Here is a 24,685-nt window from a genome sequence, read left to right as displayed (position 1 = left end):
TGGTTTCTCTTGATCCAAACTAATTCTGCTGGTGGGTTGGGCTAGTGTCTCCCTCCTCCTTGAGATCCTGGATCTGTCTCCTCAAGCCACTGCCAGCTCTTCTGAACACTGCATATGTTCTGAGGCCTATACCTTTGTGAAAAACTTTTTAACTGGGACAATTTAGAAAACCATAAAAAATTTTACATGAAATGTCACACCAATTGACACCACTCCTAAAACAGCAAGACATCCTCCACTTCCTTGCTATTCAGAGATGGCTTCTTTACATTATTCTTTCCAGAAACCCATTTTGTGATCAGTTCTCCCAAACTGAGCAGCAAGAAGGGACAAGATTAAAGACATACTCTATCTCATCATACAAGTAATTTATGGGAATAAATTCATGGTGCCATTAAGTGCTATTTTTGTGAGCAAATATACCATAATGCTGATCTGGACATTCTGATTGACACCAAGCTCCTCCAACCCAAACACAGCCTAAACCAATGAAATATATTCTACAAGGAAGTAACATTTACTTTTATGTACTTTATCATCTCCCTACAATTAAAAAAGGAATTATATTTTTTTTAGATTATTTTCTTAAATCAATTCACAACTATCTCCCATTTCTTCTGGGTCTGATGTGAAGCCATCCAATTTCCCAGTCAGTGCTACTGGAGAATACCTGGAGGGAGGAGGTAGGGAGGAAGGAGAAACAGATTTAGGATTGATTTGCTTATGGTACTGTGATAACTTCTCCTAGTAACAGGGATGAGCAAAGCAGATGGCCAAGTCTTGACTTCTTTCCCACAAAATTCACAGACAGTGAAGGTGTCACCACATGGTCTTTAAAGAACAGGGTCAAAGTATGGGGTTTGTTGTTGTTTTGAGAATGATTTCTTGTTATAATGAACCAGAAATACAAGATTCCACTGAAAACTGGAACAGTTGACAGAGTATGGTTGAACTTAATTAAACCTCAAGGGAAATAAAAAAAGAGGGTCAAACAAAGCCAATGAATGGAGAATCCAAGATTGGTTTTGGTGATAAACATAAGGATAACAGCATTTCAGCATGGGTATCTTCTGACCACTCCCATCAGATACCTGCCAACATTCTATCCCCTTCTCTTCTGAAACATCTGCCAAACCAAATGGCTATTTCCTCTCTAGTGTAGGTGTAAGCCATCTCAACAGTAACTCTCTGGACATGATACAAAGCAAGAGGAAAGTTTATACATCTCATTCCAGGGTAGAACATGTACATACCCAAACCAGCACAATCATTACATGGTGTCAATGTACACGGAAGTAGCTTAATCAAATCAGAGGTACTACCTCATATAACCTGTTATGTGGCCCTGCAGCTATTGTCAGTGCTCCCAATTTACTACACTAAAATACCAATGTGGAGAATTCATTTTTGAGCTCCAGATTTTCTAAACATTTCTAAGAGGTTATTAAAGATGATGTAGAACAGAACCGTTTCTCAGAAACCTAGCCATTAAGAAAGAACACTGATCGGCTCCTTCTGGGGCATTTTCATGGGGACACAGAAATGAAGAGAGGAAATGTTAGAACATCAGAGCATATGACAGGTGAAGGCAGGCAGAGATGGGAAGAGGGTGTCCTAGCCAAAAGGATACCACATTCACATTCAAAGAAAAGAGCAATGAGGGAAAAAAAACCAGACACAAGAAAACCTAAGTCAGAGCAAAAAATGGTTTCATACAACACAGTATCAAAAAAGTAAAAGGCACACACTAAAGGCACAAATTGGAGAAAGTAAGTCCATAGCCTATTGTAGTAAGTCCTTCTATCATCAATCAGGTTTCTTCTCCATCTGTTATCTCAAAGTTACTTACAGATGTGGTGACTTTTGAACAAGAGTCTCTCCCAGGAGGGTGGGCAGGTTTCAGTCATTGGTTTTGGGATCTTTTTGTGCTATGTAGGCATCCAACTTGGCATCCAGGTGTCCTTTCATTTTCAACATGTATGTATCCCACTGGTTGTCCAGCTGCTCCCAGGTCAGTACAGGGTGAATGAGGGTACCTCTCCCTGGCCCACAGCCTCCACCTCAGCATTCAAAGCTCCCTCTTCCCCAACTCATCATACCCTGACCTCTATAACCAATTTCACCATGACCCATAGCTCCATGCCCTAGGCCTCTCCCAGGACTTCCATGACCTTGAACACCACATCTTCTTAAACCCATTTGGGGAGCTACAGCTCTCCCACCTGGAGCAGGTTTTAACCTCAGAGCGACATCCCCCACCCTCCCACTAAGCAGGGTTCTGTGGAAAGTCCCCCACATAGTCCTCCTCTGGGTACGCCTCTCTGGAGTATGGGCAGGCTTTGTTCTCCAATTCCTCCCTGGCCAAGGCCCCTATATGTCGACCTAACCATGCCTGGATATTACTTTTATCCAGATGCTGATTTAAGGTCTTCTGCTTAAGTTTTTTTAACTTTTTTAATGTTCATTTATTTTTGAGAGAGGAAAGAGAGAGAGAGAGAGCGAGAGCACCTGAGTAGAGGAGGGGCAGAGAGAGAGGGAGACACAGAATCCAAAGCAGGCTCCAGGCTCTGAGCTGTCAGCACAGAGCCCGACAAGGGGCTCAAACTCATGAACTGCAAGATCATGACCTGAGCTGAAGTTGGACGCTTAGCAGACTGAGTCACCCAGGCGCCCCTCTGCTTAAGTTTTAATGCTGCTTGCGCAGAGGGTCTATTCTCCATCTGCTGGGCCAGTCTTCTGTTTCTGGCACTGGCTACCTGCTGTCATTGCTACACTGAAGCCCAAATATTCATTGGCATTGGCCATTTATTCTTTAGCTTATTAGTAAAACTTCAAGGTTGAACAAAATAGATGTTTAAATAAAAGCTTCAGGAGCACCTGAGTGGCTCAATCAGTTAAGCTCTGACTCTTGGCTTCAGCTCAGGTCCTGACCTCATGGGTTCATGAGTTCGAGCCCCGCATCAGGCTCTGCACTGACGTTGCACAGCCTGCTTGGAATTCTCTCTCTGCCTGTCTCTCTGCCCCTCCCCACTTGCTCTCTCTCTCTCTCTCAAAATAAATAAACTTCAAAAAAACATTAAAAAATAAATACAAGCTTTATTTTAAAACATTTATTGGCATTTTCACGGCTTGCCAGACCAGGAGCTCCAGATCATAAACTTTAAGTGGTACACTTATTTTTTTTAATATTTTTTTTTGAGAGAGAGCAAGCAGGGGAGGGACACAGAGGGAGACAGAGAATCCCCATGCAGAGCCTAACACAGGGCTCAAACTCATGAACCATGAGAGCATGAACTGAGCTGAAATCAAGAGTTATATGCTTAACCAATTGAACTACCTAGGCCCCCCTAAAGTGGTACACTTAGGTCAAGGCTGATGTGGGTTAAAGAATCCTTTGCTTCCACAAACTTGCAAGAATCAGAAACTTAGAAATTTAGCTAAATGCAGCACAGTCAAAAGTGATAACAAAGGCTCAGGTAATGACTTTTAGAGAGGTGGAAGGTATGAAAAACACAACATAAGCAGATATGATGGCAACAAAAGAAAATGTAGTTTCAAAGACAGACAAATAAAGCCAAAACCTTGGGGGAACCTGAGGGTTCATTTTAAGGGCAAATATAAGGAAGGACTACAGCACCTTCAAAGCCCATGGAAATACTACGCTGGTATAAATTATAGGAGTGTATCATACTTTCTTATGTATTTGTTCACTGAGTAACATGTAAATGTGGAGAATCAGTGTATCATACCCTAAGAGATAAGGAGAAGCACATATGCTTCAGAAAAGGCAAAAATAGGGAATTCTGGGAAGATGGCGGCGTAGGAGGACGCTGGGCTCACCGCGCGTCCTGCTGATCACTTAGATTCCACCCACACCTGCCTAAATAACCCAGAAAACCGCCAGAGGATTAGCAGAACGGAGTCACCAGACCCAAGTGCAGACGAGAGGCCCACGGAAGAGGGTAGGAAGGGCGGCGAGGCGGTGCGCGCTCCACGGACTGGCGGGAGGGAGCCGGGGCGGAGGGGCGGCTCGCCAGCCAAGCAGAGCCCCCGAGTCCGGCTTGCAAAAGCGGAGGGGCCTGACGGACTGTGTTCCGACAGCAAGCGCGACTTAGCGTCTGGGAGGTCATAAGTTAACAGCTCTGCTCGGAAAGCGGGAAGGCTGGAGGACAAAGGGAGGGTGAGCTGCGGAGCCCCCGGACAACAGAGCTCAGTTTGGCGGGGAACAAAGGCGCTCGCCAGCGCCATCTCCCCCGCCCATCCCCCAGCCAAAATCCCAAAGGGAACCGTTTCCGGCCAGGGAAATTGCTCGCTCCGCGCAAACACCCAACTCTGTGCTTCTGCGGAGCCAAACCTCCGGCAGCGGATCTGACTCCCTCCGGCTGCCACAGGGCCCCTCCTGAAGTGGATCACCTAAGGAGAAGCGAGCTAAGCCTGCCCCCCCCGCCGCCGTGCACCTTGCCTTCCCACCCCAGCTAATACGCCAGATCCCCAGCATCACAAGCCTGGCAGTGTGCAAGTAGCCCAGACGGGCACCCACCCACAGTGAATCCCGCCCCTAGGAGAGGGGAAGAGAAGGCACACACCAGTCTGACTGTGGCCCCAGCGGTGGGCTGGGGGCAGACATCAGGTCCGACTGCGGCCCGCCCACCAACTCCAGTTATACACCACAGCACAGGGGAAGTGCCCTGCAGGCCCTCACCACTCCAGGGACTATCCAAATGACCAAGCGGAAGAATTCCCCTCAGAAGAATCTCCAGGAAATAACAACAGCTAATGAGCTGATCAAAAAGGATTTAAATAATATAACAGAAAGTGAATTTAGAATAATAGTCATAAAATTAATCGCTGGGCTGGAAAACAGCATACAGGACAGCAGAGAATCTCTTGCTACAGAGATCAAGGGACTAAGGAACAGTCACGAGGAGCTGAAAAACGCTTTAAATGAAATGCAAAACAAAATGCAAACCACCACGGTTCGGATGGAAGAGGCAGAGGAGAGAATAGGTGAACTAGAAGATAAAGTTATGGAAAAAGAGGAAGCTGAGAAAAAGGGAGATAAAAAATCCAGGAGTATGAGGGGAAAATTAGAGAACTAAGTGATACACTAAAAAGAAATAATATACGCATAATTGGTATCCCAGAGGAGGAAGAGAGAGGGAAAGGTGCTGAAGGGGTACTTGAAGAAATTATAGCTGAGAACTTCCCTGAACTGGGGAAGGAAAAAAGGCATTGAAATCCAGAGGCACAAAGAACTCCCTTCAGACTTAACTTGAATCGATCTTCTGCACGACATATCATAGTGAAACTGGCAAAATACAAGGATCAAGAGAAAATTCTGAAAGCAGCAAGGGGTAAACGTGCCCTCACATATAAAGGGAGACCTATAAGACTCGTGACTGATCTCTCTTTTGAAACTTGGCAGGCCAGAAAGAATTGGCACGAGATTTTCAGGGTGCTAGACAAAAAATATGCAGCCGAGAATCCTTTATCCAGCAAGTCTGTCATTTAGAATAGAAGAAGAGATAAAGGTCTTCCCAAACAAACAAAAACTGAAGGAATTTGTCACCACTAAACCAGCCCTACAAGAGATCCTAAGGGGGACCCTGTGAGACAAAGTACCAGAGACATCACTACAAGCATAAAACATACAGACATCACAATGACTCTAAACCCGTATCTTTCTATAATAACACTGAATGTAAATGGATTAAATGCGCCAACCAAAAGACATAGGGTATCAGAATGGATAAAAAAACAAGACCCATCTATTTGCTGTCTACAAGAGACTCATTTTAGACCTGAGGACACCTTTAGATTCAGAGTGAGGGGATGGAGAACTATTTATCATGCTACTGGAAGCCAAAAGAAAGCTGGAGTAGCCATACTTATATCAGACAAACTAGACTTTAAATTAAAGGCTGTAACAAGAGATGAAGAAGGACATTATATAATAGTTACAGGGTCTATCCATCAGGAAGAGCTAACAATTATAAATGTCTATGCGCCGAATACCGGAGCCCCCAAATATATAAAACAATTACTCATAAACATAAGCAACCTTATTGATAAGAATGTGGTAATTGCTGGGGACTTTAACACCCCACTTACAGAAATGGATAGATCATCTAGACACACGGTCAATAAAGAAACAAGGGCCCTGAATGAGACACTGGATCAGATGGACTTGACAGATATATTTAGAACTCTGCATCCCAAAGCAACAGAATATACTTTCTTCTTGAGTGCACATGGAACATTCTCCAAGATAGATCATATACTGGGTCACAAAACAGCCCTTCATAAGTTTACAAGAATTGAAATTATACCATGCATACTTTCAGACCACAATGCTATGAAGCTTGAAATCAACCACAGGAAAAAGTCTGGAAAACCTCCAAAAGCATGGAGGTTAAAGAACACCCTACTAACGAATGAGTGGGTCAACCAGGCAATTAGAGAAGAAATCAAAAAATATATGGAAACAAACGAAAATGAAAAGACAACAATCCAAACGCTTTGGGACGCAGCGAAGGCAGTCCTGAGAGGAAAATACATTGCAATCCAGGCCTATCTCAAGAAACAAGAAAAATCCCAAATACAAAATCTAACAGCACACCTAAAGGAAATAGAAGCAGAACAGCAAAGGCAGCCTAAACCCAGCAGAAGAAGAGAAATAATAAAGATCATAGCAGAAATAAACAATATAGAATCTAAAAAAACTGTAGAGCAGATCAACGAAACCAAGAGTTGGTTTTTTGAAAAAATAAACAAAATTGACAAACCTCTAGCCAGGCTTCTCAAAAAGAAAAGGGAGATGACCCAAATAGATAAAATCACGAATGAAAATGGAATTATTACAACCAATCACTCAGAGATACAAACAATTATCAGGGAATACTATGAAAAATTATATGCCAACAAATTGGACAACCTGGAAGAAATGGACAAATTCCTGAACACCCACACTCTTCCAAAACTCAATCAGGAGGAAATAGAAAGCTTGAACAGACCCATAACCAGCGAAGAAATTGAATCGGTTATCAAAAATCTCCCAACAAATAAGAGTCCAGGACCAGATGGCTTCCCAGGGGAGTTCTACCAGACGTTTAAAGCAGAGATAATACCTATCCTTCTCAAGCTATTCCAAGAAATAGAAAGGGAAGGAAAACTTCCAGACTCATTCTATGAAGCCAGTATTACTTTGATTCCTAAACCAGACAGACCCAGTAAAAAAAGAGAACTACAGGCCAATATCCCTGATGAATATGGATGCAAAAATTCTCAATAAGATACTAGCAAATCGAATTCAACGGCATATAAAAGAATTATTCACCATGATCAAGTGGGATTCATTCCTGGGATGCAGGGCTGGTTCAACATTCGCAAATCAATCAACGTGATACATCACATTAACAAAAAAAAGAGAAGAACCATATGATCCTGTCAATCGATGCAGAAAAGGCCTTTGACAAAATCCAGCACCCTTTCTTAATAAAAACCCTTGAGAAAGTCGGGATAGAAGGAACATACTTAAACATCATCAAAGCCATTTATGAAAAGCCCACAGCTAACATCATCCTCAACGGGGAAAAACTGAGAGCTTTTTCCCTGAGATCAGGAACACGACAGGGATGTCCACTCTCACCGCTGTTATTTAACATAGTGCTGGAAGTTCTGGCATCAGCAATCAGACAACAAAAGGAAATCAAAGGCATCAAAATTGGCAAAGATGAAGTCAAGCTTTCGCTTTTGCAGATGACATGATATTATACATGGAAAATCCGATAGACTCCACCAAAAGTCTGCTAGAACTGATACATGAATTCAGCAAAGTTGCAGGATACAAAATCAATGTACAGAAATCAGTTGCATTCTTATACACTAACAATGAAGCAACAGAAAGACAAATAAAGAAACTGATCCCATTCACAATTGCACCAAGAAGCATAAAATACCTAGGAATAAATCTAACCAAGATGTAAAGGATCTGTATGCTGAAAACTATAGAAAGCTTATGAAGGTAATTGAAGAAGATTTAAAGAAATGGAAAGACATTCCCTGCTCATGGATTGGAAAAATAAATATTGTCAAAATGTCAATACTACCCAAAGCTATCTACACATTCAATGCAATCCCAATCAAAATTGCACCAGCATTCTTCTCGAAATTAGAACAAGCAATCCTAAAATTCATATGGAACCACAAAAGGCCCCGAATAGCCAAAGGAATTTTGAAGAAGACCAAAGCAGGAGGCATCACAATCCCAGACTTTAGCCTCTACTACAAAGCTGTCATCATCAAGACAGCATGGTATTGGCACAAAAACAGACACACAGACCAATGGAATAGAATAGAAACCCCAGAACTAGACCCACAAACGTATGGCCAACTCATCTTTGACAAAGCAGGAAAGAACATCCAATGGAAAAAAGACAGCCTCTTTAACAAATGGTGCTGGGAGAACTGGACAGCAACATGCAGAAGGTTGAAACTAGACCACTTTCTCACACCATTTACAAAAATAAACTCAAAATGGATAAAGGACCTAAATGTGAGACAGGAAACCATCAAAACCTTAGAGGAGAAAGCAGGAAAAGACCTCTCTGACCTCAGCCGTAGCAATCTCTTACTCGACACATCCCCAAAGGCAAGGGAATTAAAAGCAAAAGTGAATTACTGGGACCTTATGAAGACAAAAAGCTTCTGCACAGCAAAGGAAACAACCAACAAAACTAAAAGGCAACCAACGGAATGGGAAAAGATATTTGCAAATGACATATCGGACAAAGGGCTAGTATCTAAAATCTATAAAGAGCTCACCAAACTCCACACCCGAAAAACAAAGAACCCAGTGAAGAAATGGGCAGAAAACATGAATAGACACTTCTCTAAAGAAGACATCCAGATGGCCAACAGGCACATGAAAAGATGTTCAGCGTCGCTCCTTATCAGGGAAATACAAATCAAAACCACACTCAGGTATCACCTCACGCCAGTCAGAGTGGCCAAAATGAACAAATCAGGAGACTATAGATGCTGGAGAGGATGTGGAGAAACGGGAACCCTCTTGCACTGTTGGTGGGAATGCAAATTGGTGCAGCCGCTCTGGAAAGCAGTGTGGAGGTTCCTCAGAAAATTAAAAATAGACCTACCCTATGACCCAGCAATAGCACTGCTAGGAATTTATCCAAGGGATACAGGAGTACTGATGCATAGGGGCACTTGTACCCCAATGTTCATAGCAGCACTCTCAACAATAGCCAAATTATGGAAAGAGCCTAAATGTCCATCAACTGATGAATGGATAAAGAAATTGTGGTATATATACACAATGGAGTACTATGTGGCAATGAGAAAAAATGAAATATGGCCCTTTGTAGCAACGTGGATGGAACTGGAGAGTGTAATGCTAAGTGAAATAAGCCATACAGAGAAAGACAGATACCATATGGTTTCACTCTTATGTGGATCCTGAGAAACTTAACAGGAACCCATGGGGGAGGGGACGAAAAAAAAAAAAAAAGAGGTTAGAGTGGGAGAGAGCCAAAGCATAAGAGACTGTTAAAAACTGAGAACAAACTGAGGGTTTGATGGGGGTGGGAGCAGGGGGAGGGTGGGTGATGGGTATTGAGGAGGGCACCTTTTGGGATGAGCACTGGGTGTTGTATGGAAACCAATTTGTCAATAAATTTCATAAAAATAAAAAAATAAAAAAAATAAAGAAGACATCCAGATGGCCAACAGGCACATGAAAAGATGTTCAGCGTCGCTCCTTATCAGGGAAATACAAATCAAAACCACACTCAGGTATCACCTCACGCCAGTCAGAGTGGCCAAAATGAACAAATCAGGAGACTATAGATGCTGGAGAGGATGTGGAGAAACGGGAACCCTCTTGCACTGTTGTGTGGGAATGCAAATTGGTGCAGCCGCTCTGGAAGCAGTGTGGAGGTTCCTCAGAAAATTAAAAATAGACCTACCCTATGACCCAGCAATAGCACTGCTAGGAATTTACCCAAGGGATACAAGAATGCTGATGCATAGGGGCACTTGTACCCCAATGTTCATAGCAGCACTCTCAACAATAGCCAATTATGGAAAGAGCCTAAATGTCCATCAACTGATGAATGGATAAAGAAATTGTGGTTTATATACACAATGAGTACTACGTGGCAATGAGAAAAAATGAAATATGGCCTTTTGTAGCAACGTGGATGGAACTGAGGAGTGTGATGCTAAGTGAAATAAGCCATACAGAGAAAAGACAGATACCATATGGTTTCACTCTTATGTGGATCCTGAGAAACTTAACAGGAAACCCATGGGGGTGGGGAAGAAAAAAAAAAAAAAAAAAAAAGGACATTAGAGTGGGAGAGAGCCAAAGCATAAGAGACTGTTAAAAACTGAGAACAAACTGAGGTTGATGGGGGGTGGAGGGAGGGGAGGGTGGGTGATGGGTATTGAGGAGGGCACCTTTTGGGATGAGCACTGGGTGTTGTATGGAAACCAATTTGTCAATAAATTTCATATATATAAAAAAAATAAAATAAAATAAAATAAATAAATAAATAAAAAAGAAAAGGCAAAAATAAACATCAAGTAAATCTTTTAGTGGTCTAACATCAACTTAAATCATTGGTTAAAGACACTCGATAAATAGAGCTCTTGGAGATAGAAACTGCTTTTAAGTACCTTAACTTTTCTTCTTAGTCTCAAATGATTACATTTCCTGACTCCAAGTGATTACTTCTGAGAAAATCAGATTACTTTAGGGGTGCCTGGGTGGCTCAGTCAGTTGAGTGGCCAACTTCAGCTCAGGTCATGGTCTCATGGTTCATGAGTTCGAGCCCCGTGTCGGGCTCTGTGCTGATAGCTCAGAGCCTGGAGCCTGCTTTGGATTCTGTATCCCTCTCTCTGCCCTCACCTGCTCGCACTCTGTCTCTCTCTCTCAAAAATGAGTAAATGTTATCTAAACATTTTTTAAAAAGACACCAGTTTGCTGTAATTTGTTACAGCAACAGAGGAAACTAACAGTCACCCAGGTGGGTAAGTGGCAGAACTGGGATTTGCAAATAGGTCCTGTGGGCTCCAAATTCAGTGCTCTTCCCATCACAATGGGGATATGATGTTAAAGAAATGGTGGATGGAAAAGTGTAAGGTAAAAAGCTGCAAGAAGCAAGAAGAGCTGAGGAAAGTTGATCCTGGGGTCTATCTACTTTCCCCAAAACAACCTCTTCCACAAGGCCAGATGTTTTTCAATTAAGTTATTTGGATTAAAAATATTCTTTCCAAATAATTGCAAATACTTCTGGCCATATTTAAAGGTCATTGGCATTTCAGGATGGATGGAGTTAATCTCGGTTTTTCCCCTATTACTTGGTGATAAACACTGCGATGAAGAAATAAAAAGTTTTGATTGGGTGAGGTGAATGAAGCAAGTAATGTTGAAGTAATGACAGCCCTTCAGTTTATCAACAGGTCTGAGAGCGTGGGGCAGGGTGCTAACAATGAAAAGCTGGGGCCACTTGAGGGCAATAGATACATTATGTGAAAGACTACACAACCTATTTCAAATTTTTCTAGAGAGGAGACTGTAAGGGGGCTCTCAGATTTCTTAAATTGTATGAGATCCTATTTATAGCAGCATCTTCACTTAAACTTTGTCCTTGAGTCTTGCCTTTCATCCCTCACTTGTAATTCATCTCCACAAGTAGTGGTCACATCTACAAAGAGGAAGCTATTAAGCAAGTAAGGTTCGCTGTCCTTAGGTAAAATTTGTGACAGACACAGCTCTACCCCTCTTGTCTCTGAATTTTAGGAGGGCCTTTAATGCCTTAACATAAAAAGCATTCCCCAACAGGAAGGTTTTCTGGTATTTTGCTTTGCTTTGTTTTATTATCTGAAAAGTTTTGAGACCTCACCTCTGATGTTGCTATAACTGCACATCCTTCTTAGAGGTTAGTGTTAAGACACCAATAGAAGAGGAAGTCCAACCAGCTAAGGGGACAGTTCAGAGATTTTAATCTTATGTTTCTATTTCCAATATTATCTCACCAAACTGAATACTCTCAAGATTGGGGGAGAGAAATAAAAAGGAGTTTTTCCTTACAATAAGTTTAAAACTCTTTCCTTAACCCACAAAAGTGTTTGGTATGGGAATATATTTTGGGTAGGATCCTCAAACACTGTATAGGGCCACCCAAATGCAAGGAAACCTCTTGCCTCTATTAAGCTCATCTGGGGTAGATGATCTATCAAGAATGTATTAGAGACTACAAAGGAAATGAGGACAATTACATTCCTCTGTTTCTCATCCTCATGAAATGATACAGCAGGTGGAATGGCACTAAAGGAAAACACTTTTCTTCCCTCCCTCTCTTAGCAAATGGGTAGTCTTGTCTCCAATCCTGCCCCATCACTGATTAACAGTCAAAAAATTAAGTAAAAACACAGGGTAGTTTGGAACTGCTGGCAGAAGATTGAATGGTTTAACAAAAGAGACACTGACAAAAAGACATTTTTCTACAATACTATAATTACAAATTTGAAGGCACATCCTTGGCAGAAATATGATCAATTACATGCTTATGGAAAAACAAACTACTGAATATCTTGATGACAGATAATTATTGCACAACACTGCCCACTGCTGTTTTGGGTACCAAACAATGTTTAACAATGTTCAGTTAAACATTTAACTGAAAACATAAGGTCGAGACGCCTGGTTTTGGCTACAAAAGGCATCTATTATCAATGCTATTACAGAAGCTCTTTAACTGAAGAACAAGAGTTCATGCTTTTGTGCTTTATCTGGTTATTCATACCAGATAAATTTTCAGAGGGACTACAGAAACAGTCTAAAAACAGCTAATAATTTGGCATGAATCTATATTGTTTATATTTGATTACATATTTTAAATATAGAAAAGAACCAAAAATCCAACGGGAGTGATTGCAGGAATGTTTTTATTCTTATTAAAATAACCAATAACCAGATGCCTCACCCAAAGAAAGTAACAAAATAGAGTAAAATAAATATCAGGAAAAAATAATTTTAAAGCAGATTCACAAGTAATGGAGAAAAATTCTCAAAAACATGTATTCTTGATTTAAGCTGTGTACATAAAAGATACGCACACTTAAATTTTTGGAAACATCCTGTCTATAGTGCTATTTTAAGCATTCTGAACAAAGAATACATCTGAAAAAAGAAACAAGCTTTTAAAAAGTTAAAGCACAGTATAAAATTTTTTGTTCACAAGGCATCAAATTTAACACTCTAAAATGCTGATACTAAACTAGGAAAAATATCATTTCTATTTTCACCACTGACCACCATACTTCTTTAGACTATAACATTAAATATTCTAGCTGTGTTTTTAACCTTTGAAATTCAAAAGGCATCTTTGGATATTTAAGATAAAAGGTGCCCCATAGTTGAATCAGAACCAGCACTGGATATCAAAACATCCTTGTTATCTTCAGACTGAGGGCATGGGTGCTGAGTGAATACAGAAGAGTGATAAAGGAACAACATATAAGGAATTTCAAATATTCAAACATCAAATTCAAATATAAACCCATTTTCCTCTATATTGTAAATATGTGCGTACATATGTGTGTATATAAACAGAGAAACACATACACACATCTACATTTATAACATTTGTTCTCACAAGTAACTGGTTACTTAAAGCTAGTTACTAACTGAAAGCAATGTTTTTGATCCTGTTCCTAGATCATCTCTCCTGTGAATACAGCTGCTCTATGAAGCTAATAGGAGTTCAGGATTACAAAAGAGACTTATGGTAGGGAATTCAAAGATACTACAGATACTTAAAATAGGATTCTTTCTAAACAACATGTTTTCTGTTCTGATAGTAAGAGGTGAAATTAAATTCTTGATTTTTCCCAGACTATAGGTTGCTCTTCTTGCTATCTTAGGTCATGTGGGTCCTTTGGCAAGTGGGGGACAAAAGGACAACTCAAAAACACACATAATAATAAAAGTAGTAACTGTCTATGTTCAAGGTTTCAGAGACACAGAAAAGAGTAAGGGAGAAAGAGAGAAAGGTGCTTCTTTTTCCAAAAGTCTATTATACATTTATCATATTGGCTGTTTCTTCTAGAAGAACAAATTGTGGTATGACAGACCACTAGAATTAAAATAAAAAACAAATATTAAAATTCAAAGTGGAAGCATGGAAGATGACATAGGCATTGGTCTAAAAAAGAGCCTAGATATACAAACTCATTCATATTTCATTAAAATGGGTTTGCCTTTCTAGATTAATAGCACCTTCCTCAAGTTTCAATTCTCTCTTTAAGATACTTGAGATAACTGGGTGTTGCATTTAAAGGATGAATCACTGAATTCTACTCCTGAAACCAATATTGCATTGTATGTTACCTAACTGGAATTTAAATAAAATTTGAAAAGAAAAAAAAAGATAGTTGAGATAAAAATGAGATTTTTTTCCAAATCTGAAAAGACAGGATGGAACAATGTTATAAACTTTTTTGTGTGTGTATGAAAGGAGAAGAGAGAAAAGAAGTAGGAGAGGAAGAAACCCATTCCCCAATCCCACCTGATTTTAGATTCTGCCCTAAGAAAATTATTATTAATTATTTATTACTGACCTCAAGGGGAGAAAAGAAATAACATTTACTGAATACAAATCCTATGTGCTAGGCATTGTTCCAACAGCTTTACATATGGCAATGGGAACAAAGTATTAGGAACTTATTTATTTATTTTCACTTCCATAATCTGCATCTGAAATCCATCTTGCAATAAATGAGGAATTTAAATAGTGATACAAGTACTAGATCTCTGATCAGTGTATTAACTCCTAGGCACTCAGAGTGGAATTTCTAAATGTGTATGGCACTGAAAACAGCCCCTGAATTTGCAAATCACACTTACTAGCAAGTGCAAATGTTTTAAACTAGAGAAAAGTATAGACTTGGCTAAAAGGTATCACAACCTAGGGAAATTCTCATTTCTATATTACAAATTTATTATGTTTTTTTGGTAAATGCAGCTTTGTGTAATAGCATTATTTTAAAGTCATTTTGAGAGGTCATCTAAAATACTAAAATATATTTAAAATCTATTAAATTATATATACCAGCTACTGTCTTGTATTCTCTCCCAAAAAAGGACAAATTTAGTGAATCTAGGTAATTTCACATGACCCGTATATGTCAAGGATGTAGTGTTAATCTTCGAAAAAGTTAATTGTAGAAGAGGCTCAACATTTTAGGCTTCTGGACTGAGGCTGATAGACTAAGAACAATTTAGAGTGGAACTCGTCAGGAGTGAATTAAAAGCCTGTACAGAGCTAGAGAGTCACTGAATGAAGAATCTGATCTATTTTTTTACAACAATGGAAAGATAGGAAGCAAGGGACCCTATGGATCCTTAAGGTCTTTTTGGGTTACAAGATAAAGAAAGGAAAAAGATATTGGAAAAGTTGTCATTTATTTTTATCAATCAATCACCTACACTTAGCTCAGCTGAAAGAACAACAACAAAAAAACAAACTAGGGCAATTGCAAAGACAAAGATGCAGGGAGAATAAGGGGGAAGAAAGCCTGTAATAAATAAGGCACATCTATTTTTAAACAGTTTCTAACTGTTTTCCTTCTAAACCCAGATGCTTTACAGTGTTTTAAAAGCCATTATTCCCCAACCTGACAGGGATGAGAGCTCAAGAATGTCCTCAAGATCATGCTCTCAGATCTTGAAACTTTTAAATTATCCTTTTTCTTGAGCCTTTTCTTTTTGGTCAAATAAAAAAAATTATCACTTTAGCAGCAATCAGTAATCTTCAATTGTAGGGCTTGTTGTAAACCTCACTGGTCTACCTTATCTGTTACTAGTGAAAACAAAAGGGCTGGAGATTCATTTTAAATAAAGCTAGGTTCAGAGCTAACTCTGAAAAAATATATTTCTGCCATTAGACAAATGCAATGCAAATAGAATCCTTAACATCAGGGCATGAGACCAATATAAAATCCTTCCACAATATTTTGAAAAGTTAAGGTAACATCACTAATGCTGTGTCAGTGCATAACAACATTGGCTAGTAGCACTCTCTGTGGCCTGTTACAATGTGGTGTCATCATCTTCCCTGCAGTCTCCCACCAGAAGTGAATGCTTGTCAGGTTCACTGGTACCAATGCTGTTTAGGGACCGTTTATCAGACAGTAGTGAATTTATGGAGGCTCTGCTGTAATTAACAATCCGGTCCAGCAAACCCAGTTTAGGAGAATTTCTTGAGGTGTCATCTATTCCAACATGAACGCTGATTTCCGAAGGCCTTTTCTGTCCCATGTGGCTTCGGGCATGCAGTTCATAATTCTCATAAGTTGGTTTTCTATAACTGAACACATGCAAAAGGACACTAGTTTGAAATAACCAAATGTGAACTAGACACTTTTTATGTTCAAAAATGAAAATATATTTGCCTGGTACAAAGATCTACAAAGGGAGTCCTTGCTAGGAAAGTGGCTCAAAAAAAAAAAATATGTATGGGGTCACATGATCAGAAATTCTACTTCTCAGAAGCCAATGTACTACATTTTACCCCACTCAGTGCTTATGCTTGCTAGGTAAAGACTACATAAGATGATAATTATATAGCTAACATTTATTATTAAGAATAGTCTTGGCCTATCATACAAGAATAAGACCTACCAAGAACTGACTGTGGATGATAAAATGAACATAAAATACAAACATGAGCAAGCCATCATACTTACAGTTTAAGGAAGAGAGAAGAAAGTACTACTGAAACAGAGGAAGCAGCCATTGCAGCAGATCCCATCCAGGGCTGCAAAACCAAACCAATGGGCATAAAAACTCCTAGGAAACAAGTTTGGATTAGTTAGAGCAGTCAGTACTAAACAGATTACTAATGTGTTTCTAATACATATATACAAATCATTTCCTTGTTTGATATTTATTCAGCACTTTATCCTTCTGTTGGTGGAGATTTATGTCACTGCCAATTTTTCACTAGCAGGGTATTTCTGTGAACATTCTTGTACATGTCTACCTGTGCATGTGCTTGAGAATATCTCTAAGGTACATACCTAGATGTGAAACTGTTGGATTATAACATGGGCACATCCTCAATTTTAGGGGGATATTCCTCAGTTGTTCTCCAAAGTGGCTGTACCAGATCACAATCCCACCAATCATGTATGAGTTCATGTTCTACAAACTCATCCACACTTGTTTTGTTTCCTTTTGTTTGTTTGTTTTCAGTAGGCCCCACACCCAGCATGGAGCCCAATGTGGGGATTGAACTCACAACCCTGAGATCAAGACTGAGCTGAGATCAAGAATCTGACACTTAACCAAGTCACTCAGGTGCCACACCACACTTGGTTTGGATAGACATTTTAACATTTGTTTATATGATAAGATAGACTTATTGTACTTTTAACTTTTTATGTGTTTATCTATATTTTTATACTTTTTCTACAGTCATCATATATTACTTGCATAATTTTAAAAATCATTTGTTCCATGAATTAATCTCTATGGACTGTTCTTTACTTTTTGTGCCCCTGTTTATTTTTTTTAATTTTTTTTAATGTTTTTACTTATTTTTGAGACAGAGAGAGACAGAGCATGAGCAGGAGAGAGAGAGGGAGACACAGAATCCGAAGCAGGCTCCAGGCTCTGAGCTGTCAGCACTGAGCCTGACACGGGGCTTGAACTCACGGACTGTGAGATCATGACCTGAGCTGCAGTCGGTTGCTTAACTGACTGGGCCACCCAGGCACCCCTGTGCCCCTGTTTATAAACAGCATTTGTGTGTCCCTGTTTATAAACAGCTTTATAATTGTTCTTCCATCATTTCATGTCCTTCTTGCTCTCAAACCAGAGAGAACAAGAAGAAAGTGATAACTACTTCTCTTCTGTTATTACTAACTCCTATCAAGTCCTAAGTACAAGACATTATCCAGTGTTTACTTAAAAATTCTAAATTACTTTTCTTTGGTCATATTCCTTTAATCAATCTCTCTCTCTCTCTCTCTCTCTCTCTCTCTCTCTCCTGGTACCCAAACTTGAAAAAACAAAACAAACGTGTTGGCTATTAGAATGCTAAGTGAGGAGCAAAAAATTCTCTGTATGCTATAATTATACCTATGTAACAAGACACAAAACTGATGCAAAGTAAAAAAGACTGGAAGGAAAGACACTAAAACGCTAACAGTAGTTGTGTTTGAGTAGTGAGATTAAAAGTAAATTTGTTATCCAGAAAAAAATAAGTAAATAAATACAGTATAAGTATAAATATGAATAAATGTGAGAGAGCATATGGAGAAAGAGATGAAGCAATGTAGTAAATAAAGTATTATTAACTGGTGAATTTAAATGAAGACTATACAGGTTTTCATTGTATCTTTTTTCCTTCTTATATGTACCTTTTAAATCTTTTTCAAAACATTTTTTAATGTTTATTTATTTAGAGAGCAAGGCAGCGTGTGTGAGGGGCAGAGAGAGAAGGAGAGAGAGAATCCCAAGCAGGCCCATGCTATCAGAGCAGAGCCCAACATGGGGCTCAATCTCACATGCCGTGAGATCATGACCTGAGCCGAAACCAAGAGTCAGACGCTTAACTGACTGAGCCACCCAAGTGCTCCTTTGAAATTTTTTTAAATATAAAGTTGGGAGGGGAAAATAAAGTAAATTAAAATAAACCTGTCAGAATGCATTTACATTTTAGGCTGTGATGAACATTGCTTGAAATTATCATTATTGATGTTAATATTACCTCTCACCATACCAGGAAGCTACATATAAAAATTGAGCTCAACACTGGGTATTGTATGTACGTGATGAATCACTGAATTCTATTCCTAAAACCAATACTGCACTGTAGGTTAACTAACTAGAATTTTAAATAAAAATTTGAAAAGGAAAAAACTGAGCTCAAAACTAGTAATAAGACTGAAGCTTCCAATATGATAGGTCTCTAATGACTTCAGAGGAAAAGCAATACTAGTTAATAGTCACATACCAGCAGCTATGGGAATTCCAACTAGATTATAAATTAGAGCGAAAACAAAATTTATCCGAATCCTCTTGACTGTCTTCCTTGATAAGTCAATACTTGCCACTACATCCAGAAGATCATTCTGAGAACAGAAATATTTGTGATATTAGTGAAAGACTTTAACTTAACTAGTACTTTTGTATTTGATACTGTGATTTTGCAGATGATGTATACCTTAGGGTAGGTAATAAATCTTAAATATTATAAATCTTAAATATATAATTTAACTATAAATCTTAAATATTGCTAAAAATTTCAGTCAGCCTTGGAAGATGTTTTTCAGGACTTTTTCTCAGGGGTCTAGAAAACACTTCTTGCATTGTATGATGCTATGTGCATTATATCCCTTAAAATAATCTCAGCAAGTGTTTGTTGAAGATAATTTTATTATAAGTATATTCCCCAATCTTATTCTTTACTTTAGAAGCTTGTCATTCTCATTTGCTTTGCTGGATTGAGAAAGTCTGAAAGTAATTAGTATGACTTCTCATACTCCCATCTTCAATTCTCCGTCTCAATGGCTGGGAGCACAGGAATTAGAAAGAATTGTTCTATTCCATATACTTTATGACACTATCCCTGACCCGGTAGAGCAGTATCACAGACCTCAATGTTCAGGCCACAGGACTTACCCTTATTAAAACCACATCAGCTGCTTCAATGGCTACATCTGTACCTGTGCCAATGGCAATTCCAACATTAGCCATTGCCAGAGCTGGAGAGTCATTGATTCCATCTCCTACCATTGCAACCTGTTTCCCCTCCTCCTGAAGTTGCTTCACCTTAGCAACCTTATGAGAAGGGAGAACTTCAGCAAACACCTTAGTAATGCCAACCTACATGAGGAAAAATAAACTCAATTCATTTCAAGAAATATTACTAGTACCTGAAATAGAATGCAGCAATAGTGAGCCATCAGTTTCTACCCACCAGATGTCCCAAATTGCAAAAATTGGTAGTATCTAGTGATAGTAAGGATATAGAGAAATCAGCTCTCATATGCACTCTTGGTGAGCGTGTAAACAGTTATCATGTTTTTGGAGGGCATTTGGCAGCATCTATCAAAGTGCACACATCATTTAATTCAGCAATTCCACTTCTAGCTATATTCTGGACATACTTATACATGTATAAAAATATTGATGTTTGACTTCCAGGGAAGATGGAAAAGTGGGGGGATCCTGGGCTAACCTCATCCCATAGATGCAACCTGGGTCATCCACAGTGATGTGGCTGATCCAGAGAACAGCATAGGGCCTGACAGAACAGACTGCCACAGTTAGGTAAAGAGAAAGGGCCATGTTGAGGAATGTGTGGAGAGGGAGATACAGTCCAGAGCCAGGTGGACTCGTGGGACAGTCTGTGGGAGGGAGGGGTGCAGTGAGTCTGGAGTGGGAAGAGAGGAACAGCCCCTTACATCAGGTGCCCTGAGCACAGGGGCCTGCACAGGGAAGGCAGGTTCTCATAGAGTTTTGAGAACCAGAGGGGCCAGGCTTTGTAAGTTCTTACAATCAGTGGGTCTAGAAACCTGGAATTTTAAAAATTTTAAAAATCAGCTGGTTCAGCTCTGGGAGAGCCAGTGGGCAATAGGAAACTGAGTCTTCCCACTTAAAGAGACAGCACAACAAACAACCCCACTGAGATACAGCATAGAAGCAGCAGTTTGAAAAACGCCTGGGATATACAGGAAGGAGATTTGTGTACTATAGAGGCAGAGATCTTTGGGAGACTTCTCTAAGAACAAAAGAACCAGCAGGCAGCATGTCCCTCCCCTGGCCCCAGCCTAGATATACAAACACCTGTGGTAACCAGTGCAGTGCCAACTCTCTCCCTGCCGCTATGCCCTTCTGCAGATCCACTCCCTCCAACTTGTACAGATGCAGAAGTTTTCCCTGGAGGCTACAGGTCCCTTCCCACAGCAGGCCAGCACAGAGCATTCTGGAACCCCAGGCCCTGCCCCCACTTTCTCATGCACACCTGCCCCCTCCAATATGCCATTGGCCGGGGCCCATCCAAAGCAGTGCCACAAGCCTGGCAGTGTGCAAGCAGCCCCAATAGGGGGTCAGAACCACTACACAGCAACTCCAGTCCCAGACAGAGGGGAAGATAACCACACACACCAGTCCAACTCATAGGGTCAGATGGCAGGCTCCACTCACCAAAAAAAGCTTCTCAGGGGACAACACAGGGAGAGCACCCTGTAGTTCAGTGGTACTGCATCTCTGGCAAAAACCTGGTCTGACTCAACTCATGCCCAAGGTGGCCCCAGACTGGCCCACTAAGACCACAAGGACCAAACCTTTCCCACCAACAGGCAAAGAAAGCCACTGCAGACAAGTGAACTGAAGGCAAACGTGGCTCAGCCAAAATAATCCGGTGCACACAACACACATAGGAGACATCCCTGAGTGCCAGGTTCTAGTGAACAGGGGACACTGCACTGCAGGCCATTACTTTCAAGATCAGGTGACATGGCTGACTTTCCTAACACAGAGAAACAGACACAGAGAGTTAGACAAAATGAAGGGACAGAGGAATATATCACAAAATGAAAAAAAAGGACAAAATCACGGGAAGAGAGCTAAATGAAATGAAAATAATACGCCTGATAGATAATTTAAAGTAATAGGCATAAGGATAGTCACTGCACTTGAGAAAACAGTGGAGACTTCAGTGTGACTGTCAACAAAGAGATAGGAAACATAAAAAGGAAGCAAAAGGAGATGGAGAACTCAGTAACTGAAATTAAAAATATACTAGAGGGGCACATGGGTGGCTCAGTCAGTTAAGTGTCCAACTTGGTTTTGGCTCAGGTCATGATCTCACAGTTTTGTGAGTTCGAGCCCCACAACAGGCTCCACAACTGCCAGTGCCAGTGCAGATCCTTCTTGGGATTCCATTTCCCTCTCTCTTGCTCTCTCTCTCTCTCTCTCTGCCCCTCCCCTACTCATGCTGACTCTGTCTCTCTCAAAATGAATAAATAAATATTTTTTAAAAATTTAAAAAACATACTAGAGAGAACAAACAGGAGAGTATAGGAAGCAGAACAACAGATCAATGACCTCAAGAAGAGAGTAATGGAAAGCAATCAAGGTGAACAGGATAGAGAAAAAAATAATAATAAATGAAAATAGACTAAGGGAACATAGCAATGCCATCATGAGTAATAACATTCACATGATAGGGATCCCAGAAGGAGAAAAAAGAAAATAGGGCAGAAAATTTGTTTAAAGAAATAATAGCTGAAAACATCCCTAATCTGGGGAAGGAAAGAGAAATTCAGATCCAGGAGGCACAGAGAAGCCCCAACAAAACTGACCCAAGAAGGCCCACAACAAGACAGAGTATTTAAAATGGTAAAAGGGGGTGATAAAGGGAGAATTTTAAAAGCAGTAAGAGAAAACAGGTATATTCAAGGGAAACCCAAAAGGCTATCAGCAGATTTTTCAGAAGAAATTTTGCAGGCCAGAAGGGACTGGCATGATACAATCAAAGTGCTAAAGGAAAAAAACCTGCAACGAAGAATACTCTTTCCAGCAAGGCTATTATTCAGAATAGAAGGAGAAATAGAGTTCCCCAGACAAACAAAAGTTAAAGTAATTCATTACCACTAACCCAGTCTTATAAGAAATCTTAGAGTGGACTCACTGAGTGAAAAGGAAAGACCATAAGTAAGAGTAAGAAAAGTAGGAAGCACAAAAGCAGTAAAATTAAGTATATCTACAAAAATTTGTCAAGGGATTCACAAAATAGAAGGATGTAAAGCAAGGCACCATATACCTAAAAAATAGGAGAGAGGAGTAAAAACTGGCTTCAAACTTAAGCAACCATCGGCTTAATACAGACTGATATATGTATATAATGTTATATATAAACCTAATGTTAATAACAAATCAAAAATCAGTAATAGATATGCAAAAACTAAAAAGAAAGGAATCCAAGTATGTCCCTAAAACAAGCCAGAAAACCATAAGAGAAAAGAGCAACAAAACAAAGGAAGAGAGAACTGCAAAAACCATAAAACAAGTAACAAAATGGTAACAAGTATATACCTATCAATAATTACTTCGAATGTAAATGGACTAAACGTTTCAGTCAAAAGACACTGGATGAATGGATTAAAAAGTAAGACCCATATATGTGCTACAAGACTCATTTCAGACCTAAAGACACATGCAGATTGAAAGTGAGGTATGGAAAAACATTTATCATACAAAAGGAAGTCAAAACAAAGTCAGGGTAGCAATACTTGTATAGGACAAAATAGACTTTAAAGTAAATATTGTAACAAGAGACAAAGAAGAGCACTATATAATCACAAAAGGAACAACCTAACAGGATGTAAAAATTGTAAATATCTATGCACCCAACATGAGAGAACCAAAATACATAAAGCAACTAATAAGAAACATGAAGGAAGTAATTAATAGTAATACTAGTAAGGGGACTTCACCACTCCACTTCCATCAATGGATAGATCATCCAAACTGAAAACCAACAAGGAAATAGTGGCTTTAAAGGACACATTGGACCAGATCTAACAGATATAGTCAGAACATTCCAACCTAAAACAGCAGAATACACACTCTTTTCATGTGCACACAGAATTTTCTCCAGAATAGATCACATGTTCGGCCACAAAACAAATCTCAACAAATTCAAAAAGACTGAAGTCATACCACGCATCTGTTCCAACCACAATGCTATGAAACTAGAAGTCAACCACAAGAAAAAACCTGGAAAGACTAAATAACATGCTACTAAACAATGAATGGATATATCCTGAATTCAAAGAGGAAATCAAAACATACATGGAGACAAATGAAAACAAAATGGCCAAAATCTTTGGGATGCAGCAAAAGCTGTTTTAAAAGGGAAGTTTACACCAAAAACAGGTCTACCTCAAGAAGCAAGAAAAATCTCAAATAATTAACCAAACCTTACATAAAAAGGAGCTAGAAAAAGAACAAACAAAATCCAAAACCAGAGAAAGAATTATATAATAATGTTAGGGCAGAAATAAGTAAAATACAAACTAAAAGCAATCAATGAAACCAGGAGCCAGTTCTTTGAAGAGATCAACAAAAGTGATAAACATTTAGCCAGACGCATCAAAATATCTATCTATCTATCTATCTATCTATCTATAGGACTCGAGGCACTTGGCTCAGTCAGAAGAGCATGTGACTCTTGATCTCAGGACTGTGAGTTCGAGTCCCATGTTGGGAGTAGAAACTACATACCTACCTACCTACACACATACATACATACATACATACATGCAAAAACTTAAAAAAAAGATTAAATAAAGAATATTTTAAAAAATAGTACTCAAATAATCAAAATGAGAAATGAAAGAGGAGAAATAACAACAAATACCACAGAAATACATAGGATTATAAAAGAATGTTATGAGAAATTATATGCTAACAAATTGGACAACCTACAAGAAATGCATAAATTCCTAAAAACATATAACCTCCCAAAATTGAGTAAGGAAGAAAATAAAATTTGAAAAGACTGATTACCAACAATGAAAACAGAATCAATTGATCAAAAACCTCCAAACAAATAAAAGTCCAGGGCCAGATGGCTTCACAGAATTC

General features: G+C 39.4%; 1 protein-coding gene and 1 pseudogene across 2 annotated transcripts in view; both read right to left on the bottom strand.

Annotated features, from left to right (window-relative positions):
* Nucleotides 1-1,371: 1,371 nt before the first annotated feature.
* Nucleotides 1,372-11,949, bottom strand: LOC115506803 (annotated as a pseudogene).
* A 567-nt stretch (nt 11,950-12,516) lies between these two features.
* Nucleotides 12,517-24,685, bottom strand: part of ATP7A (ATPase copper transporting alpha) — a 190,261-nt gene continuing 178,092 nt past the window's right edge. For both annotated transcript variants that reach the window (XM_030304920.1, XM_030304921.1), the window contains 4 exons: nt 19,712-19,915; nt 19,044-19,161; nt 16,771-16,873; nt 12,517-16,391 (listed from right to left, as the gene is read on the bottom strand). In XM_030304920.1, coding sequence (XP_030160780.1) covers nt 16,115-16,391; nt 16,771-16,873; nt 19,044-19,161; nt 19,712-19,915 — 702 coding nt within the window. In that variant the 3' untranslated portion in view covers nt 12,517-16,114. The remainder of the gene's footprint in view (nt 16,392-16,770; nt 16,874-19,043; nt 19,162-19,711; nt 19,916-24,685) is intronic.

This window comes from Lynx canadensis, chromosome X, assembly GCF_007474595.2.
Source record: "Lynx canadensis isolate LIC74 chromosome X, mLynCan4.pri.v2, whole genome shotgun sequence".
Classification (NCBI taxonomy): domain Eukaryota; kingdom Metazoa; phylum Chordata; class Mammalia; order Carnivora; family Felidae; genus Lynx; species Lynx canadensis.
This window is presented reverse-complemented; position numbering and strand designations above follow the sequence as displayed.